Consider the following 19926-nt stretch of genomic DNA (forward strand, 5'->3'; position numbering starts at 1 on the left):
ACTATTAAAAACAAAATACTCTAGTCTGACACAATCAAGATTGAACTGTTTGACCTCAATACGAAGTATCACATCTGGAGAAAGCTAGACACCGATCATCCCCTGCACAATACAATCCAAGCAGTGAACCATGGTGGTGGCAATATCATTCTGTGGAATTATTTTTCAGTGGCAGAGCCTAGGAGACTTGTCCGGGCTGAGAGAAAGCTGAAACCTACTCCATAACAAGCTGAGCCAAATATTGGACTGAAAGCCCAGCTTCCTACTGGACAAAAAACCCTAAGCACAAAGCAAAGACAACACATGAGTGGTTTAGGGACAGCCCTGTGGATGTCTTTGAGTGGCCCTTCCAGAACCTGGACTTGTTCCCAACTATACATCTCTAGAGAGACCTGAAAGTAGCTGTCTACTTATGGTCCCCATCCAACCTGACAGAGAATGAATGGATCTGCTGAGAAGAATGGGAGAGAATCCACTAGTAAGGTGTGTGCAGTTTATGGTGAAGACTCCAGGTTGTCATTGCTGCCAAAAGTGCTTCAGCTAAGCAGGTAGTGGATATGAATATTTGTGTCAGTGTGACATATATATATATATATTTATATATATATATATATATATATATATATATATATATATATATATATATATATATATATTTATATATATATATATTTCTGTGGCATTGAGGGTTACTTAATGAGGTAAATAATTAGTTTAAATGATTTAGCATAAACCTGCAATATAACAAAAAGTGAAAAACTGAAAGGGTCTCAATACTTTTCGAAGGCACTGCGTATACTGTCATACATAGTGAAGAGCTAAAACATTATGACCACCTTCCTAAAATGCTGTTGCTGCTTTGTGTGCTCTCCGCAATACCTCTAAAGGTGTCTTGTACGTGTATTTATTACCAGGACAATAGCAGCAAATTCTCCAAGTCCGATAAGTTCCGCGGTGGAGCCGCCGCAGAACGGACTTATTGTTCCAACATATCCCACTGCTGCTCGATTGCTTTGAGATCTGGGGAATCTAGAAGCCAGGGCAACACCCTGAACTGCTCATCCTGTTCGGGGATGGCTTGAGCAACAATTTGTGCATTGTCACAGGACGCACTATACTGCTGAAAGATGGCACTTCCAATCGAGGAATACCGTTGCCGGTTCAACAACGATGTTTTGGTTGGTGCGGCTCGTCAAATTAAAGTTTACCCGAATACTCGAATACAGGGTTTCCCAGCAGAATATTACCCAAAGCATCCCACTCCCACCACTGGCTATTGCCCTTGTCTGGCTATAACGTTCAAGCAGGTCTTTACACCTGTCTATTTACGAGTACCTAATATCAGCTTACCGTTTAATAAATTCCTGATGTTGACATACGCTATATATATATATATATATATATATATATATATATATATATATATATATATATATATATATATATATATATAGTACAGTATATGAGTTTTTTCCCACGGCGCAAACGTTTTGCGTTTCACACCACGTGCGCAAATACGTCACTAATGTGGGGCGCCTGAAAACCACCTTCTGTCTTTGGGAAGGACTTTTCAGGTCAGAAAAGCTTTGTGGGGACGCCTTGAAACCGTAAGAAAGGGCTGAACCCTATTCGGCAGTCGAGGCACACGCCGTCCGACAGTGCTTAATATTTAGAAGGAGCGTGACACAGCACTGCGGCTTATGAATAATGAATGAGGTGACGTCACCAATGCGGCTCTCTGCAGTGAGAGCGTCGAGTCTGCGACATTATTCATGAGTTCAGGAAGGCCAGAGGCGAGGGGTGGGATGAAAGGTGTGGAGGGGCGGCGAGCACGTTGTGATGAGCTCGTGACGCACGTTCCGGGCTTTTTAACGATTCCGCGCAGCCGAACTGTCGGCAATGAGAGGAGGGGAGATGAGCGTGCTGTTGAAGGGGGCGTATTGGACAGGAAGGCAAAAAAATCCTTTCCCAGTAACTATATGTATCTTATTGTAGGAAAAACTGAGAGAGAGAGCAAAAAAAGACATCGTATATCCTTCCTCTCATTGTAAAGAAAAAAACTTAATACTAAAATATTTCTTTTTCTAAATAAATACTACATTTTTGCATATTTTAACTTTAAATAGTTTTTTTTACAAAATAAATGGGGGATTACGGGTTCGGTTTGTTGCAGACAGCTAACATTACGAACGGCTCCACGATCTTCGGCGGAGGCGCTTTTAGGTCATACAGTAGTCCCTCAGCAGCCTCTACCCAGTTTCCCCCTCTCTCTCCAAGCAGCTTTTCTATTTCCAGCAGCAGCAGTAACGTCGCCGTGTCCTCTCTGTTCCTGTCAGCTGCTGCGCATCATCAAAACATGCAGGATGAGCTGCTTCTTGGAGTGACAACAGCGCAGCAGCAGCCCCCGTCAGAGAAAAACAGCAGCATCAAGGCAGGTCAGCAAAGCAACGGCAACCCAGATTTCGCGAAGCAGCTGGAGCAGCACAAGCGCCTCGATTTCTGCCACCTCCAGCAGCAGTCTGATTTCAAAGCAGGGTTGACACACGAAAAATTCGTGCAACCGCATCAAATTAATAACCTGCAGCAGGAGCTGAAGAAACACCATCAGCAGATAAATCAGCAGCAGCAGCCGCCGCCTGTGGGCGACTTCGGTCATCTGGCTCAGCAGCAGCAGTACCAGAGCCTCAACCCCCTGCAATCGTCCCCCAAATCGGATCAGGGCAGCTGCGAGCGGAGCTTAGAGAGCCCTGTCAAGATCAACGCCTCTGCCAGCGACGACGTCGCGGCTTCCGAAGCCAATGTGGTGGCCTCTGCTGCTAGCGCCGCTTCGTCATCGCCATCTGTGAACCCCGGCAAGGCTAAAATCCAAATGGAGAGCCCCAACAACCATCTGATGAACAATAACAACAATGGGGCCAGCCCTTCTAGCGGCATGCTGCCCTCCGGTTTGGGAGCTGGATTCGGAGCCCTTCAGACTACGGAGCTGTCGAGTCAGCAGCCACAGCCACCGCCTCCTCCCGGGGGCTCCGCGTCGCCTACATTGCCGGGCTTTGCCACCCCTTGGTCAGTGCAGACCAGCTCTCCGCCGCCCGCTGTCAGTAACTCGAGCAACGGCAGCCACGCTAGCCCAATGAGCCAGATCGGCAACTCCGAGCCCGACAACAGCTTCTACCCCGGGATCCCCTCCTCCATCAACCCGGCCTTTTTCCAGAGCTTTTCTCCGGTGTCTGCTAATCCCTGTCCCGGAATTAATGTGCCGGGCTTCAGTAGTCCCTTCTCTCCCCAGATCAATCTCGCGCAGCAGCAGCAGAGCAGGCGATCACCAGTCAGTCCTCAAATGCACCACCAACACCAGGCTGCTTTTCTCCAACAGAGAAACAACTACAATCACCATCAGGTAAGACATGATTTTCTGTGTGGATGGTACGGAATGTGCCAATGGGTCAGGTCACCGTTCGGGCTTGTGTGAAAGGGATTTGTGTTTTCGAAAGTTGTAATGTCAAATATAGCCATTTCTGCACGTTTGTTAGAGTGGTGCATGATCGTGTACATATGTATGCGTGTATATACATGTCATCGAGTACTGTAGTTGTGTGCTTCTTTACATTTTTCACTTGACAGGAGCATCCTGGCGGTTCACAAATCACAAATGTTCCAATTTTTTAAACAGATAAAACACACCTTTAAACATTCAAGAAAAATTCTTTGTAACCTTCATGTACATTTGATCATTATATTACTTATGTAACGCGTGGATAGCTATGGAAAGGCCAAATTGGCCAGAAAATGGATAATATGGTTTAGACTGTATGGATCTCCTGCTTTACTTACCTATTGAAGTGTCAGCATTGAGTTATGAGTTAATTGAGTTAGTTAGTTGAGTTAATTTTTGAAAGCCTTTAACAATGTATGGAGACATGAAGATCTGAGTTAAAAAATTGTAATTACCAATGAAGCGATAAAGAAGACACACCAGTTAAGACATATGCAACAAATGAATGATTGCTCATTTAGACTCACTATAAACATAATTGATGAATTGTTTGCAACTGTATCATTTAATATTTTTCAATCTGCATATAAGTCAACATATATAGACTTGGATATCCTGGAGTCCCATGTGATGTGACTTTTGCTTAGTGCTCACATGATTAAGTGGAGTTTCTCCCTGACTTATGAGCTATCTCAGTTTTCATCTCACAGGCTAGAGATATGTATATTAGGTTGACGGGTTTTTCTAAACTGTGTTAATGTGAGCAAATGTGGGTGTTTCTAAAATGGAACACTGTGTTGCACTAGCATTTTACCTGGGGTCTGTGTCTGCTTTGAGCCAAATGCTTCTGAAGTAGGTTTCCTAGATCCCATTGATCTAGTAAGGAAATACATATGTTCAAGGCATGGATAGATGGATAAAGATAATAAATTGATGTGTTTTGGTTCTCCCTTATTACAAATTCCAGTGTATCACCAAATAAGAGATTGATAATAAATATTTAGAATATGACAATTTTTTCATTCTCCCCTTGTTTAGAGTATGTTTTTACCCCATGTTCTCGTTTCCACCTACAATTCAGTGATTTGCATGTTAGGTTTGTTTGCTTTGGAGTGTCATGTAATGAGTGTTGGTTCATTTCATAAACCAGTGTTCCTTAGGCTCCAACGTCTAATGGAGTCCTATTGGAAAAGCAGTTTCAGAAACTGGTTGGATGGGTATTTATAGAGTAAATAGTTTTCTAAAAATTTGTAAATATTTTATCTTGTATTTGTCTATCTGACCTCCATAAATATGGTTCATCACTAATGATATATTACACAGACAGATACAATACTGCGGTGAGTTCTGGGAGCTTATTCTGCTTATTGTTGTCTTTTTTCATTTCTGGCATTCATAAAATGTGCAGTGCTTGCGTCCATTCTAAAGTAAGCATGCACACACAAAAATGAAGGTAAACTTGAATAATTAATGTTTCAGTTTATCCATCTGTTTTGTTTTTGATGTGATGTCTTATGAAAGAAGTTCTTTTTGGGAATTATTCAGGTGTAGTTTATGAGAGTATGGTGTCAAAATATCCTTTAATATCTCCTTAATCTGAACATTCAAGTTTGTTTCGGAAGTTTAAGGCCTGTGCAGCCACATTTATTTTATGCAAGCTGAAGAGTGACCTTTTGAGTTACATTAGTTTCCTGGAGCTGCAGCAAGGAAGAGGAGGGCCTATGGAAAATGACATCCTTTCACACATACATCACCCCACCTCTTGCCACCATCTCAATCACAGACTCAGGCACACCAGTTATTAAATTTGTCTGGGTGATTTGATGAGACTCTTATCCAGTGACTCTACCCTTATCTTTGGAAAGGATGATGTCACTTATTGTGGGTGTAACAAAACCAATCAATTGATATAACTGCCCTCTCTGGCCTTGTAACAGTATTGAGCTGCATGGAGGCAGAGTGATTGAACAAGTGAGAGATCAGAGACTTTTTTTTTTAAAAAACATATTCAACTTTTGTCTGTAAGACTACTGGAATTTTGCATTATTTTTTTCAGTTTACTACATGTAATATTTAAACTGGAAATGGGAATTATAGTAGATGGGTGGATGTTAATATTTTAAAACGCAAGCACTCCAATTCCCAGACTGTATTATTATAATCTGTTAAAAATGTCTGTTCCTGAATGTGTCATGTTTGTGCCACCGCTGCTGTTTTATGGACCTCTTCAAAAACTCACAATCTCAGTCTCTACATGTTTGACATTGTTCTGTGTTCAAGATTCCCTTCTGGTAGAATTCCTTCCTACCATGGTATAATAGCAGAACCAAATGGTGGGTTCCCCATCTCCACCACCATTTCACTGATGTTATAAGTTGATTGTTTTGGTTGTTGCTCACAGTGATGGCGCATTGTAGGCATCCACAACAAGCTAACCAACAATATCTGAGTGCCTACCTTTAATGTGCTTTAATCAATATCTGGCACCGCTGTGCCCATCCTGTTTTTTTTGTATGCAAGCTGCATCATACATATAAGTTGCTTGATTTTCAGTTACTACAGTTTGCTTAAGAGCATGTTCTGCTCATAAAAATATAACTGAGACAAGTGACTTTTTTATGTAAATATTGGGAGGTGAAACAATTAGATACCCTGCTTTGATTTTCAATATGGTCACACATTTCTTTTCATAATTCTGATGTGCTTTTTGGATTTGGTCCAACACTTGTGTAAACAAATGTGAAGGTTTTTGTCACATTCTGTGTTTATATACAAAACTAAAATCATTTGCAGTTAATTATTAACGTTTTCATATTGTAAAAATAATGTGGTCTGATTACATTTATATTGGGAGGTTTAGTGGTGATGTGACTAACGCAGCTGCATCACAGATCCTGTGTTCTGGGTTTGAATCCTGTGCCCAGTCACTGTCTATCTTGGGTTTGTGCCTGCTTACTTTGTCTACATGTTTATTTACTGGCCTTGCAGACACATCCAAAGATATCAATTTTTAGGTTAACTGGCAGTTCTAAATTGTCCCGTGTGAGTCTGTTCTGGTGTTCCTTCCAGGAAAGTTTCCTGTCTTACACCCAATGCTGTTGGGATGCAGCTCCAGCCGTAAACATTTAATCCAAGTCTAAGTTGTAATTTATTAATATGAACATGACATCTTGAAAATAATTAATCAGCACTTTACTGTTTTTAACCAGTCTCACTTCAAATGCATTAAACCGAACCTGTTCTAAGAAAAAAGTTTTCTGTGCTGTGGAGCAATAGTTACAAGAGATCAAATGCTCAAGACAGCTGAGAAAAGTTACACTTAGTACCTGATCTTTTTGAACAAAATTCTAGCCACTGTTTCCATTGCAAAAGTAGAACTGTCATTTTTTAGTTGGTATTTGATATCCCATTCATCCCAATCTGTAACTAAGACTGAGTAGGTAATCCCTCTTTCCTGAAACACAGAAAATGTAATTCAGTTCTTCTGATGAGGGTTGTGGTGGCAACATGACTCATTGAACTGTCCAGTACACCTTATCCATTGCATTTCTTCCCATCTCTTTCTGGGGATTTTTATAGACACTTTTATTTCAGTTAAGAGATAAAAGCCTTCCAACATGCCCTACTTATTCCTATAGGTCTTTTTCCAGAGAAAAGCAAAAGGCAGCTCTAATTCAGAGTTGTACGATGCATGACGGCATCATGCTTTACTCATAGTTGGCCTTTACTTGTAACCAATATTGTAAGTAATGGAGGACAAAGGACAAAAATGCTCCATGAATTATGCAAAATAGTATTAATAATTTAATAGATATAGATATGACTATCACTCTCAACACTAAAATTTAGCTTTAATACTCTGATCCCACTGTGAAATCTGCTGCAAACACAAAGACCCTTATCTATTAAATGTGTAGATTTACCAGCCATTCAAAAATGTAAATTTGTAGGTCTGAAATAGTGTGAAACTCAAATGAAGTAGTGTGAAACTCAAGTGTATTTTTCAAGATTTTCAAGAGTTTTTTTTCCTATAGTACTACCAGCACTTCTGGTGATTTTGTGAAGGTCAGCAAAAACGAGAAAATATATGGCTTTTAGGTGTGGCACCAATCGACTCAGCCTTACCTATCCTTGGTGAGTAATCATGCAGTTCCTTGTAGCCAAGTCACGTGGGCCAAATCAGCTCCATCAGTGCTATCAGGCTGCCTGCTGTCATACTATCTTCACGGGTGAGGCGTTGTTATGAATGATTGACTGAAATCTAAGAATTTGAAATGAAAATCCAGCAAAACTGGATTAGAATTTGAGTACAGTATATTTTTTTCAAATAAATCCATCATCCAACCCGCTATATCCTAACTACACGGTCACGGGGAGTCTTCTGGAGCCAATCCCAGCTAACACAGGGTGCAAGGCAGGAAACAAACCCCAGGCAGGGCACCAACCCACCGCAGTTTAAAAAAAATACCACATTTATTTTAATAAGGGTAAATGTAATCAGGAATTATGCTAGCAAGTCATTGTTGACTATAAATGGACAATTGCGTTATTAATTTCAGCAAATTAGTGCTAAGTCTGAAACATGTTAAATACCACTTAATTATACATGTTAAATACCACTTAATTATACATGTTTTCATCTGATTGAATCAATATATTGTTAATGTTTTAAAGTTCTCTGATAGAAAGAAAAGGAAAATAAATCAACACATTAATGTATACTTTTATATTGCTTATGCTTTGACATTTTCTATAATATAAAATAAAGGAAACTGAATGTACACCAGCTTAATTTAAACTTTTTTCCTCTGTTCATTACTCTAAATTAGATTGGTTTCTCTGTAGTGATAAAGATAATATTTTCATTTTGCAAAATGCCTCTTTTGCTAAAAAATATCTTATCCAGCTTGTAACAGTTTTAAACCGCACTGCACACTTACAAATATCCCAGAATTCTGTCACTCCAGTGCAAATGCATTGGTAACATGTGGTCCTACAAGACAAAGAAGTTTGACAATTAATCTTTATTTGATATGTCACTGTTCATGTTGAATATTATCATAAAGCACTTTACAAATCAATTAACAGGATGGAAATATAATTCAAGACCCAACAGTTTACTTAAGATAAGATGCAATAGAAAGTTAGGTTTGTTCTGTAGCCAGTAGCTTTGTATATTTACAGCTATTTTTAATACTAATTCAGTTATAGGCTGGGGTGCCTAATTTGAGGCCTGCATGTTCTGCTACTGTTTGCACTGGCTTTTTTTCCTGGATTATTACCATTGCCAAAGATAAGAAAGATGTAGTGTCATGTCATCTGATGTCTTTAGATTGCCTTGGTGTGAATGTGTTCATGTTGTTTATGATGCCTGCACTAGATATCTGTCTAGCCTTCTGTCAAGCCTCCTGCCTTGCTTCATTTGCAACAGAGCTGAGCAGCGCTGAATGGTACTAAGTAATCTGAAAGTATGTACATGAAAAACAACTAAGTGGATATATGGACTAAGGAAACTGTAAGTCAATAAAATCTGTAGTGTAGGCATAATGTAAAATTAAACATAATATTACAGCAGGTAGTCTGTGAGTGTAATTTGAGGTTTTGAGGTTGATTAGCACAGTCTTTGAAGTCCGTTAATAAAATGGAAAGTGTCTGTGTAGTCAAGGCAACTCAGATATAAGACATTTATTGTGTTAAATTTGTTGTTAAGTCATGTCTTTGTGACTATGTTAAAAGCTCTTTGGAGGATGACCATTGAAATAAAAATTGCAGCTATTTAACTAAGGAGAATAAGGAAGCATACTTTAGAATCACAGATTTGAAATTTGGGATCAGATAAAAGTGATACTATGACATTTAGTACAGTCAGTAATTTGCACCTATAGGTGTCAATTGCAAATCTACTATTTTGATGTTTTAAGGTAAACTGTTTGGCTCTTAGCTTAAGCTGTGTGGATAGACTAAAGTGATAATTTTAGTATATTTTCAACAAATAACTTGTGTTTTCTACCTATGGTGTGTACATCAGATGTATAAAGTGCATTCATATGTCAGTGTGTCTACTTGTGTATTTATTGTTCACAATGCTTTTCCCAATCTCCAGCTGAAGGACATGCATTGCTAGTGCTAACTTCTGTAATGCAGAATAAGCTAAAGTCCATTAATACAGAATAGTTACTACTGTACAGGGTGTTTGAATGTAAAAGCAATGGTTCTCTCTCTTTTTGTGTGTGTGTTTGTTTCCCCTCTTAGCCAGATCTTGCTATCTTGGCTGCCTTAAAGCTTACTTAATGTTTTGCATGTTCTTGTGGAAGCAATGACATGTACTGTTTATTTTTTCTTTTTTGTATTTTTACTGCTAGCTGGCTAGTGAGAAACTCTGCCAGATGAAATTTAAATAATGAATATTCTTCTGCATACAAATGTATTCCTAGTTTGCTCTTATAAAAGTTAAAGAGAAGGATATTATTGTGTGCAGTTCTTATTAAAGCTAAGGTTTGGACAATTGTGTCTCCATTCTATACAAGCCTCTTTAAACTGTGATGATTGTTACAAGATATTTTACTACAGTCCATGATGAGAAAAGCAAGAATTTATACTGTAATTTACCAAGTAAATAAATAAAACAGAAGCCAGCTGTTATACAAGTTTGGCAGTTATAGTGCTTGATGTCTGTGAGGCAAATTGTCTAGGTTTGCTTGAATATATCCATGTATTAAATTCTCATACCTGTTCTCATTTTGCACAAGATTGCTCAGGTTAGGATCTCTGCAATAATAAATATCAGGTCTGACTACATGTCCCTGTTCTCAGAACTAGCACATCCTCACTAGTTGCCCAGACCAGCTGAAGTCATCTTTCTCTCAAGCTCTACATCAAGGCCTTTTACAGTCTGTCAAGTGCCTTGATCTGTCACAGTGATTGAGCCTTGCAACTTTGTGGCTGTATACTCATTATTTGATTTATTGCCCACAGCTTATGACCATACACGAGTAATGTCCTGTGCACTAATGAATATCTTTAGGTCTTTTTCTGAGGACTCTTCACTCTCTTGCTTCACCATGAACATTCCAAACATTACCCTCAGTACTGCCACTGTTTCATCTGCCTGATGATCTTGGGTTGAGATTTAGTAAGACCGTATGGGGTAGCAATCCTCCTTCACCTTCAGAGAACAACACACTCATTTAGGCTGGAGAACAATGACCTCCAATTTGCATTATCTCATTCTTATCCTGACTGGTTCACACTCCATAGTCAGCTACTCCAGTGGTTGTAGAAGATCAGACAGATATGGTTAACAGAACAACATTATCTGCAAACAGCAGAGATATAAACATTATCCTGAAACCGGATACTTTCCAACCCTCAGCAGCAGATTGGTGTCATGTCTTTGAATATCTTTAAACAGGATGCAAAATAGATCTCACCCTGGGCAGATTTCTATACTCACCTTAAATAGATTCCACCCAATGCTGAGAATGCAAACAAAAGGCTCACTTTGCAAATTCAAGGCATGAATGGCACACATCAGCAGTCCAGGAACCCCATATATATTGCAGCACCTCCCCTACGATTTTCTTGGCCACATGCCACAAGTCCACAGATCTTTAAATCTGGCGTGGAGATGACTGACAAATTCCCATGAATCAAACATTAGGACAAAAAAGTATTCCACTGACAGGTTGCGTTGATTATCTAGACTATAAGATTCTACTTTTAGCGGAACTTTCTGTTTCACTAACCTGGCACAGGCTTTTTCAAAGACAATAACAATTGTTAGCCCTACTTAATAAGAACTCATCCCTCTTTACTTTTTTTGAAAATGGGCATCATTACCTTAGTTTGTAAAGTCAGAGGTATTGCCCTTGCTTTCCATGTAGCACCTACAAGGTGCTATTTAGGTCTCATTTACCCCTGCTGCCTTCCTTAACCACACAGATAGACCTGACCCTATAAGATGCTTCCAACTACTACTTCTGATGAGTGCTGGTCTCTCAGGTCAAGGAAGTGCTCAAATGTTCATATTTAAATCTTGATGGTTTCCGGAGTTAAGGTCATTATTTGTCCACACTTGTTGAGATCAGCCTGGCACTATACCTCCCTGAACTGTTTAGTAAACTGCACAAAAGTTATTCTTCATGATCTCATCAAACTTTTTCTTGCTTCTGAACTTTTAATTTTTACAGGTGATGCCTTCTTAGCCTGACTTTACCTCTAAATCCACTGAGATGCTTTTGCTAACATTGCATGATAGCTGCTTTTCCTTAACCATTACTTTTTGTATCCATGAAAGGCTCATTCAACATATGCCATTCATCAGGCAGAAACTGCACCTCACCTTCCTCATCCCAGATGAGTTGAGGCTTTTGAACCCACACTTTAACTCCACACAGATTTCCTTAAATTACATTGATAAAGGTAATCCTACAAATTGTATAAGGATCCCAACAATATACTCTTAAGTGCACAAATCACTGGTGCAGTCAGCCCCTCTACCACACTTTAATTACCATCTTTCAGATGACCGTCTTAAATTCTCAAGCCTAAAATTTTTGTATTAAGAAAACACAAGAAAAAAGTTCAAAACATATCTCATAATGTAAATGTCTAAAAGGTTTTTATTGTATAGTCATACGCCTATTTAAAGCTGACCGAGCTGAAGTGATTTGTACCTTTGGTCGAAAGCCATAGGAAAACAATACTATAAAAATGTCATTGGAATGGCCAAATCCAGCCAAAGTAATACATCTTTCATTATTATTTTGCAGGATCTCATGTTTTCTGACTTTAAGAGGACCTTTTAAAGTTTGCTTTGATCGGTGATCGGCACTGCTTGACAAAGCTAATTCTTAGGTATTCCTCCTGCACTGTCTTCCTTACATCAGTACTTCTCAAACTTCATGATGACTCACCCTAGTTTTTCTTTTTTAAATTAATTGATGGTCCACTAACAGCAATTGCAAACTGCCACCTTGTTGTAACGAGTGTGATGAGATGTCCACCTTGGTGAAACGAGCTCTCTTAGAAACAGGGAAACATATTGCGTAGCTCTGCCTAGCCCATATGCAATCCACTTGCGAACCAACAACGCCAACCTGCAACACATGAATGGCAACCTTGCCAGGCCCAGTGGTTGAGAAACACTGGCTTAGATGACCCAGTGCAATCCACTGTGAACCAATGATGGCAACACCTGACCCACCATCAGTACAATCAAGTGGCTGAGAAACAATGTCTTACACAGTTCCAGCAGCTGTCATGACTCGAAGATCGGTTTGCAGCACTCCGTACCAGCAGTTAAAATATGTGTACTAGTGACCCACACCAGACCCACAGAGCTTTAGTTGTAATGATCTATACACTTTGTTACCAATGTATGGCCAATTTGACATACTGCCACAGTCAGTGCAGGACTGTGATAAATTTTAATATAGTTACCCTTTGTTTAGCGTAGTAAAACAAATGTTTTAAATACACATATAACCAGAGTCATTAATTAAAGGAAGTGCATTGGTTGTATTTTATTAGTGATAATCTTGATAATCTGTGTTTTCTGTGGTCAAGATTGAAGATCTTAGTTACCTTAGCTTGTCACAATCTAACATGAGCTTCGGTTTTAGGCTAAAGCTGGAAGCTTTTCAGCTTATATCTGTATGATAAAAGGTCTGTTATGATATGGTAACTGAAGTAAGTAAAACGATTCTTTAATAACTCACATAAGTCTGCTTTAAATAAAATGGATGCAGGCTTTTTACATCAGTATTTGCATTGCCAACATTTACAAAGATGTTACACCAGATAGACTAAGTAGACACACAGTGTCTTATGCAAAAGGTTAGATGATATAAGCATTTGCACATGCAAAAAAAAAAAAAATTTGTTTTTTTGGAAATGGAGAATTTCCTAAGTATATGTCAAATGTGTGAACAGGTTGAGATAAAACGGGAGGTACGTTCTTGTACTGACGACAATAGATTTCTGGAAAAGCTGTCTATCCCTTTATATATAATATATTAATAAGTATTAAAACAAAAAACAAACTGTGATGCTTGAATCAATTAATTCTGACCTAGCTCATGTAGCTAGGCAGAGCAAGTAACCTCCTTGTTTTTCCATATTCATTTTCTATTTTACGAGTAGGTCTTTCTTCGAACATTCTATACAAACCCATATTTTTGTAATTGAAGACAGTTCTCTGTGCTTTTCTTTGGAATCCTGCTCTGCATTACAGATAATAAACTGTTTACCCTGAATGGAATTAATTGGGATGGAAAGTGTTTGCCAAGCTTGTGTCACTTGTGATATTTGTTAATTGCAGGTGCGTAAAAATGTGTACTACATATTTGATGCATATGACTATAAAAGTGAACAATGTGGAAGCTCTTAGTAATCATTTGTTTGTGAGCTTTTATTTGACATTATTTAAAAAAAGGTAAAGTAAGCCTTTGTTCCTTATTGATTAAATTAAATATTTTCTGAAAACATTATACTTAATGTTTTTAATTGTTAACTCTGTTCATGCCTGTATTTAGGTCAGCCTCAAGGTCAGGTGGTCAAGGTACAATTTAGTCTTATAATTTACCAATTGCTTGAATTATTATTTATGGATATGTGTGAATAGGTACAAACAAAAATGATATGTCAAAGAGAATGTTTCTTTGAGACTAGAATCTTATCCCAAATGCTTCTTCCTGACTTGCACCAGCTGCTGAGTTATACGTGACCTTTATCATTCATATCTATAACGTTTATTATTTGAGATAGTGCCTTACCTGCCACATTTTGGCACATACAATATGTTTTTGCCTCTGCACTGGAAACAACTTGCTCTGATGTTTTACTGTTTGTGTGAAGTGAAGAGTAGCACATCCTATGCTGCATGTCAAGACTATATTGGTTAGTTTTTGTTTGTTTTATGTTGTACAGGTGCTTCTTGGTCCACGTTTATAGCTTATCCTGCTGTATCTTATGTAGACAAATTGCCCTGTCATAGGTGTCTTTTTTCTACAATGTATTGTTTGTGTCTACAAAGGACATGCACAACAAGCATCAGATGCACTTTCATGTTTCTCGTTGTGCATAACTAAAGTGTCATTTTTCAATATTCTTTCATATAGTTTGTATTATATTGTACTGGCTCTGTCTACACTTGTGTCCCCTTAAGTACAAATGTAAATAGAATAAGTCAAACTTAAATACAGTCCTTTTTATGCTGTCAGAAGCTAATATAAATATTAAAAAAAAAAAATAAAAATAAAAGATTTTAGTTTTGATTAAAAAATAAAATGCATGTCAATAGTACTACTTGGGTTTTACCACCTGCTATGCCCAGTAATGTCTATGCCATCCATTTTCTGGACTCCCTTAATCCAATTCAAGGTCATGGGGAGCTGGAATCTTATGCTTTAGAGGAGATCAGTTATGCTTCTGAAAAAACTGTCTAGAAGGTTATCCCATGCAAACCTGATATGTTAAACTCAATCTTCTGTCTGCACTCTCGGGGAAAAATGATCTTGGCAAGGTCAGCAATTACAATTGGCTGATTGAATACGGGATGCAGAAACAGCAGATAATTGTCAGTAAAGGAATTAGTGTTTGCTGCATATATGAGCCAATATAGGAGCAGTGGGAGTAGGCTGATTATAATAATAAAAGACTTGCTATATTTATATAATAAATATATAAAATTGCAGTTTCTGTGTATTAAAACAAATCTAAAATTGGGTGAAATTGTGGAAACACATTCTGTCTTTAATAGTGGGATTTATTTCTTCAATCTGGCAACACTGAAGGGCTGAAAAACGTGAGCTATTGCAGCAGAGTGTTCTGAAACTTGTCTCTATTTCACAGCCTATGGTTCCTTCTGAACACCAACACTTAATTACCATGCTTGAAAAATTCACACACCAGCCTCACCAACTGGCTTTGTTTTATGATTCTCATACCTACTAGTAATAAACATTTATAATATTGAACATTTAAGGCTTATCTAAACTCCTTCTTAAATGCTCATAAAAAACAGTCACTTTCTAGCTGATTTTGTTCTTCTACATCCCAGTGTTCTTAGTGATAAGTATGGTTTATTATTAAGGCATTTCTCAGCATCGCAAGGGTTAGTTCTAATTTACTTATAACAAGTTTATAATGAAAACAAAATCATAGTAAGTATAAGTGTAGATCCATGGTTTGATTCCAAATTTCTTTCATTTTAGATATTTTGTGAATTGATTCTGCTTAAGTTTTCTGTGAAATTCTAAGACAAAATTAGGTAGATAGGTGACAATAATTGTTCAAGAGTGCACGTGTCTGTATGTGAGATTCACACACTGATGCACTAGCCTAGATTCATACCTTCTTTGGAACTGTTTCTGTCTATAACTGTATAATGGAAAAAGAGAATTTAAGAGTAATTTGAGGATGTATTACCTACAGCAGGTCACATGTAAGTTTTCATAGTGGTACCTAAAGTTGTTTCTGAGATGTATGTGAGCATTTTGTGGTGTCGCTTCATAGAGAAGAGTTAGTCCAGATAATAAAGTGACACATTTATTACTATTTTAGGTTAACACACTCCACTTAATGGTGTACAACCAAAATCTAGTCCTTAATAGGAGACTATCATGAAAGGCAGATGTTCATGTCAGCAGATGGCTCTTAACTGGTCATTTTGTGCACATGTTCCATTAACCCCACCCCCCATGCAGCTGTCCCAGGTTAATGTACCATTTCTAGCTAACACAAAGAGGGACAGAGAAAGTCATTCAGTCAAACATGTTGTAACAACAGTGGTCAATAGGACAGAGTATGACACAAAAGAACAAAAAGATAAAGAAAATGTAATCAAGCAGGAAACACTTTTAGAAAACTGGATAGCTTTGGTTATTCTAAAATTGTACTAATCATATCACATGGTGTATTAATATACTACCTATTGACTATGTACAGTATATGTGTGAATTTGTGTATATACTAAAATAACAAGTCCAATTGGAATAAAATTTGCCACAGATGTGCTTGATAGCTCAAATGCTTTTTCGGAGGAAAATGAAGGGTTATTTATGTAATAAGATCTTAAATGATCTTAAAAACACATGCCAGTCCCCACTCTCCAAATCGGCATTCTTTCAGTTTCAGGATTATAGAAATACTTATTCCACTGCAGTTCTGTGCTGATTGCTCTTCATAGAAAGGATGAGTAATGTGTAGAAATGCTCAGGATTCCCTGCTTTTACAACAAAGCAAAATAAAGGGATTCTTAAAATAAAATGATAAGGGACCACTGTAAAATGAAGAAACCAGAAAGTGTATGGTCACCAAGGATACAGTAACACCATTAAATCCTTCTTGCCATATACAGTGAGAAATGATCATGAAGTGTGTTTTGTTTATAACCATTGTCACACAAACAGCTTAGTGCATCTTTAGATGGCTGCACATAATTGGTGTTCTGGAGGCAACCGTCTGATGATAAACAGAAGCTGTGACTTTTCATCTATTATTATACAGTGTCAGTGAATTAACATGCTTATACTATACACTGTCAGTTCTGAAAGCTAATTTTAAACCTAACTTGTCTCTCAGTAAAGAGATGTTGGCACTGTGGCATTTTTCACATCACAGATGTGCACATATTGTCATCTATCCAAGACTGAATATGCATAAGAAGAATGCAAAGCATGTTGCAGTTTCATCTCTGGACAACTGCTTTTGTAACACTAGATATTCACCTTCTAGAGTAAAAATTGAGGTTTGGAATTTTATCCATAGCTGCAAATTTAATTCTTTTCTCAGGCTTTCTGTGCGAATTGAAGCTATGTACTTATTTTGTGTATCACAATTTTGAAAAAAAGTATATATGTGAACAATTATAGTTTAATTGTTTGCCAAGTGTATTGGAATGGTGTTAACATTTGAATATTGAGGATGGATGATTGTACCTCTGGAAATACACACCCTGTTTACAGATTCTGTGTACTAATTTGGATATAATTATAATGGGAATATTTAAACAGAGCAGCTTCAGTCTTTGGATCTCAGTTTGATTCTTCACTGTACTGCCTTCCATGTGAAGGTAGTACAACCCCAAAACGCCTCCACCTAAACACACACACACACACACACCCCTCCTCCACAATGTTTCCTGGGCATCCAGTCGCCTCATGTAGTTCAAAAACATGCTGTCAGGTTGCTTGATGACCATGTGGATTCATCTGGTAGTATGGCCAGTAATTTTTTTTGTTTTTTGTACTAGACAGGTATGTTAAGAAGGTGGATGGACTGCATAATGGACTTGGTCTATTATTTTTACTAGATGTCAGTAAAGAAAAGGCCCCAGAACTTTTTTTCTAAATACTGCTGAGTGATGAGAGCCATGGAGCCCTTTTTAAGGGGATAGCTGTTGATGCTTTTAGAGACTTCCAAGTAAGGCATATAAGCAACTGGCTGTTATCCCAATAGTCGAGGATAGTAGAAAGCGTTCATTCTATGAGGCATGTGTAGAAATCTATTTCTGTCCCTACCCATTGCATATGCAGAGCTGTAGTTTATTTAAGTCTGCAGAATAACAAACATGAATTCTAAATATGATGCTCATATTTATTTTAATTTTTCTTTACCTACTTGTTTTTCCACATATATTATACCTGAAAATAAAGTTTTGTTTCAATATCAACACACATTGGAATTTGAAATAGCTAACAAAAAAGCCTAGCATTCTCATTGTAATGCATGGTTGCATAAGTTATTTATAAGCCTACTGTTTCACGTGAGTCATAAAACAATTAACTGTTTAATCAGATACCAGAGTGTAGAAAATTGTGATATTTTTGTGCAATATTTTAACATTCTGTGATGTGTTTTAAATGGCTTTAAAGAGCATGCCAGATAGGCAGTAATTTGAAGCAGAATCTCTAGACAAAATCAAGCACAATGCTGTGAATTGTTCATTACAGTATGTTTGATATGGGTGGGATTTAACTGCTGCTAGTTGGGGACTAAATTCAGCTATCCCACCTTGGACTTGCACTGTAAAAATTATCTCAGGACCAATATTTACTCGTATATCTTTGGGATATAGGAGGATGTTTGGAGTACTCCGAGAAACAACAACACAGATACAGAATGTACAAGCTACATGCAGATCAGAAAACAACAAATTGCTTCTCACAAATTAAATGAGGCCCATAGTACCAAACAGTCTAATAATGTAGAGTATTAAGCTTATCTGACGGTTATCCCATGTTTTTTTTCCAAGTATAACTTTGCTTAGAAGAGTTTAAATCCATGAATAGCCTAAAGCTTGATCTAGTCTAGTTTGACGGTTCACAATTCAGATCACATTTAAACTTCAATAATTAGCCTTTAATACAAAAGTGATTGCTCTGTTTTTATAAAGCTAACAGAATTGCAATCAGTATCTTAATTGTATGTATCTTCTTGCCAAAGAGTAACACTGCAAAGTATTTTGGCATCCAAATATTATAGCACAAACAACTGTTCAAGACAGACTGAGTATCCCAGGATTTTTACCCTTGATAAGGGGTGTCTTCAAGGTATCTTATTATGTTTATGTAAATATCACAAAATCTGAAAATGTCACAAATCTAAAATTCTTCTGGTCCCAGGCGTTTTGGATTAGTAGGAAACTCAACTTGTATCAACACCTTCTTTGCATTTTGTGATGAAATAATTTACTGACTATATATTTTTGATGTCATGCATTACTGCAACTTTAGTTTTGTACAATATGATCTTAAGTGTAAGAAAGGGGCATTATGCTGCATTATTTATATATCCATTCATCTATTTTTATCTTGTCTAATCCAGAAGGTAGTGCTCATTCATTTAACCAAAAACAAAATGATTTGCAAAATCGAAAGACTAGCTTGCTATTATGATTTCAGACACTTCAGAATGGATATACTGACTTGCTGTTGCATATATATTTTATGTCTTGCTCCTTTCATCATTGTGAACTTCATAATTCAAAGAGAATTTTAACCAGATAATGGCAGGAGCAAGTGATCATCTACAATGAAATAGATTTTAATGTCCTTTAGATTGAGACGTTGACTCCTTATTTTCTGTTTTTTATCTGTTTTATAATTCTCCTGCATGCTGTAGAATATTTTCTTAGAGCAAGTTGGAGAAACCATACAAAGTACCCTTTCTCTCCTATCAGTTTATACCAGGGGTACTCAATTGTGAACCTGAAGGACCACAGTGGCTGCAGGTTTTCATTCCAGCCCATTTAGAAGCCAGGCCTAACAGATAGTGAAACTTGGTATTTAAATGTATTGCTTATTAGAACTTTCATTTTTCCAAGACAAAAATTGTATATTTTTTGTTCTCTGAGAATTGTAACTTTGTGGTCCTTACTTTGTTTTTCATTTATTTCAAAACATTTTAGTACACAGGTACACAATGGGAGC

At 37.5% G+C, this 19926-nt stretch overlaps 1 protein-coding gene across 2 annotated transcripts in view; it reads left to right on the forward strand.

Annotated features, from left to right (window-relative positions):
- Window positions 1-1893: 1893 nt before the first annotated feature.
- Window positions 1894-19926, forward strand: part of cpeb2 (cytoplasmic polyadenylation element binding protein 2) — a 126267-nt gene continuing 108234 nt past the window's right edge. For both annotated transcript variants that reach the window (XM_039751507.1, XM_039751508.1), the window contains exon 1: window positions 1894-3397. In XM_039751507.1, coding sequence (XP_039607441.1) covers window positions 2144-3397 — 1254 coding nt within the window. In that variant the 5' untranslated portion in view covers window positions 1894-2143. The remainder of the gene's footprint in view (window positions 3398-19926) is intronic.

The sequence above is a fragment of the Polypterus senegalus genome, chromosome 4 (genome assembly GCF_016835505.1).
Source record: "Polypterus senegalus isolate Bchr_013 chromosome 4, ASM1683550v1, whole genome shotgun sequence".
NCBI lineage: Eukaryota > Metazoa > Chordata > Cladistia > Polypteriformes > Polypteridae > Polypterus > Polypterus senegalus.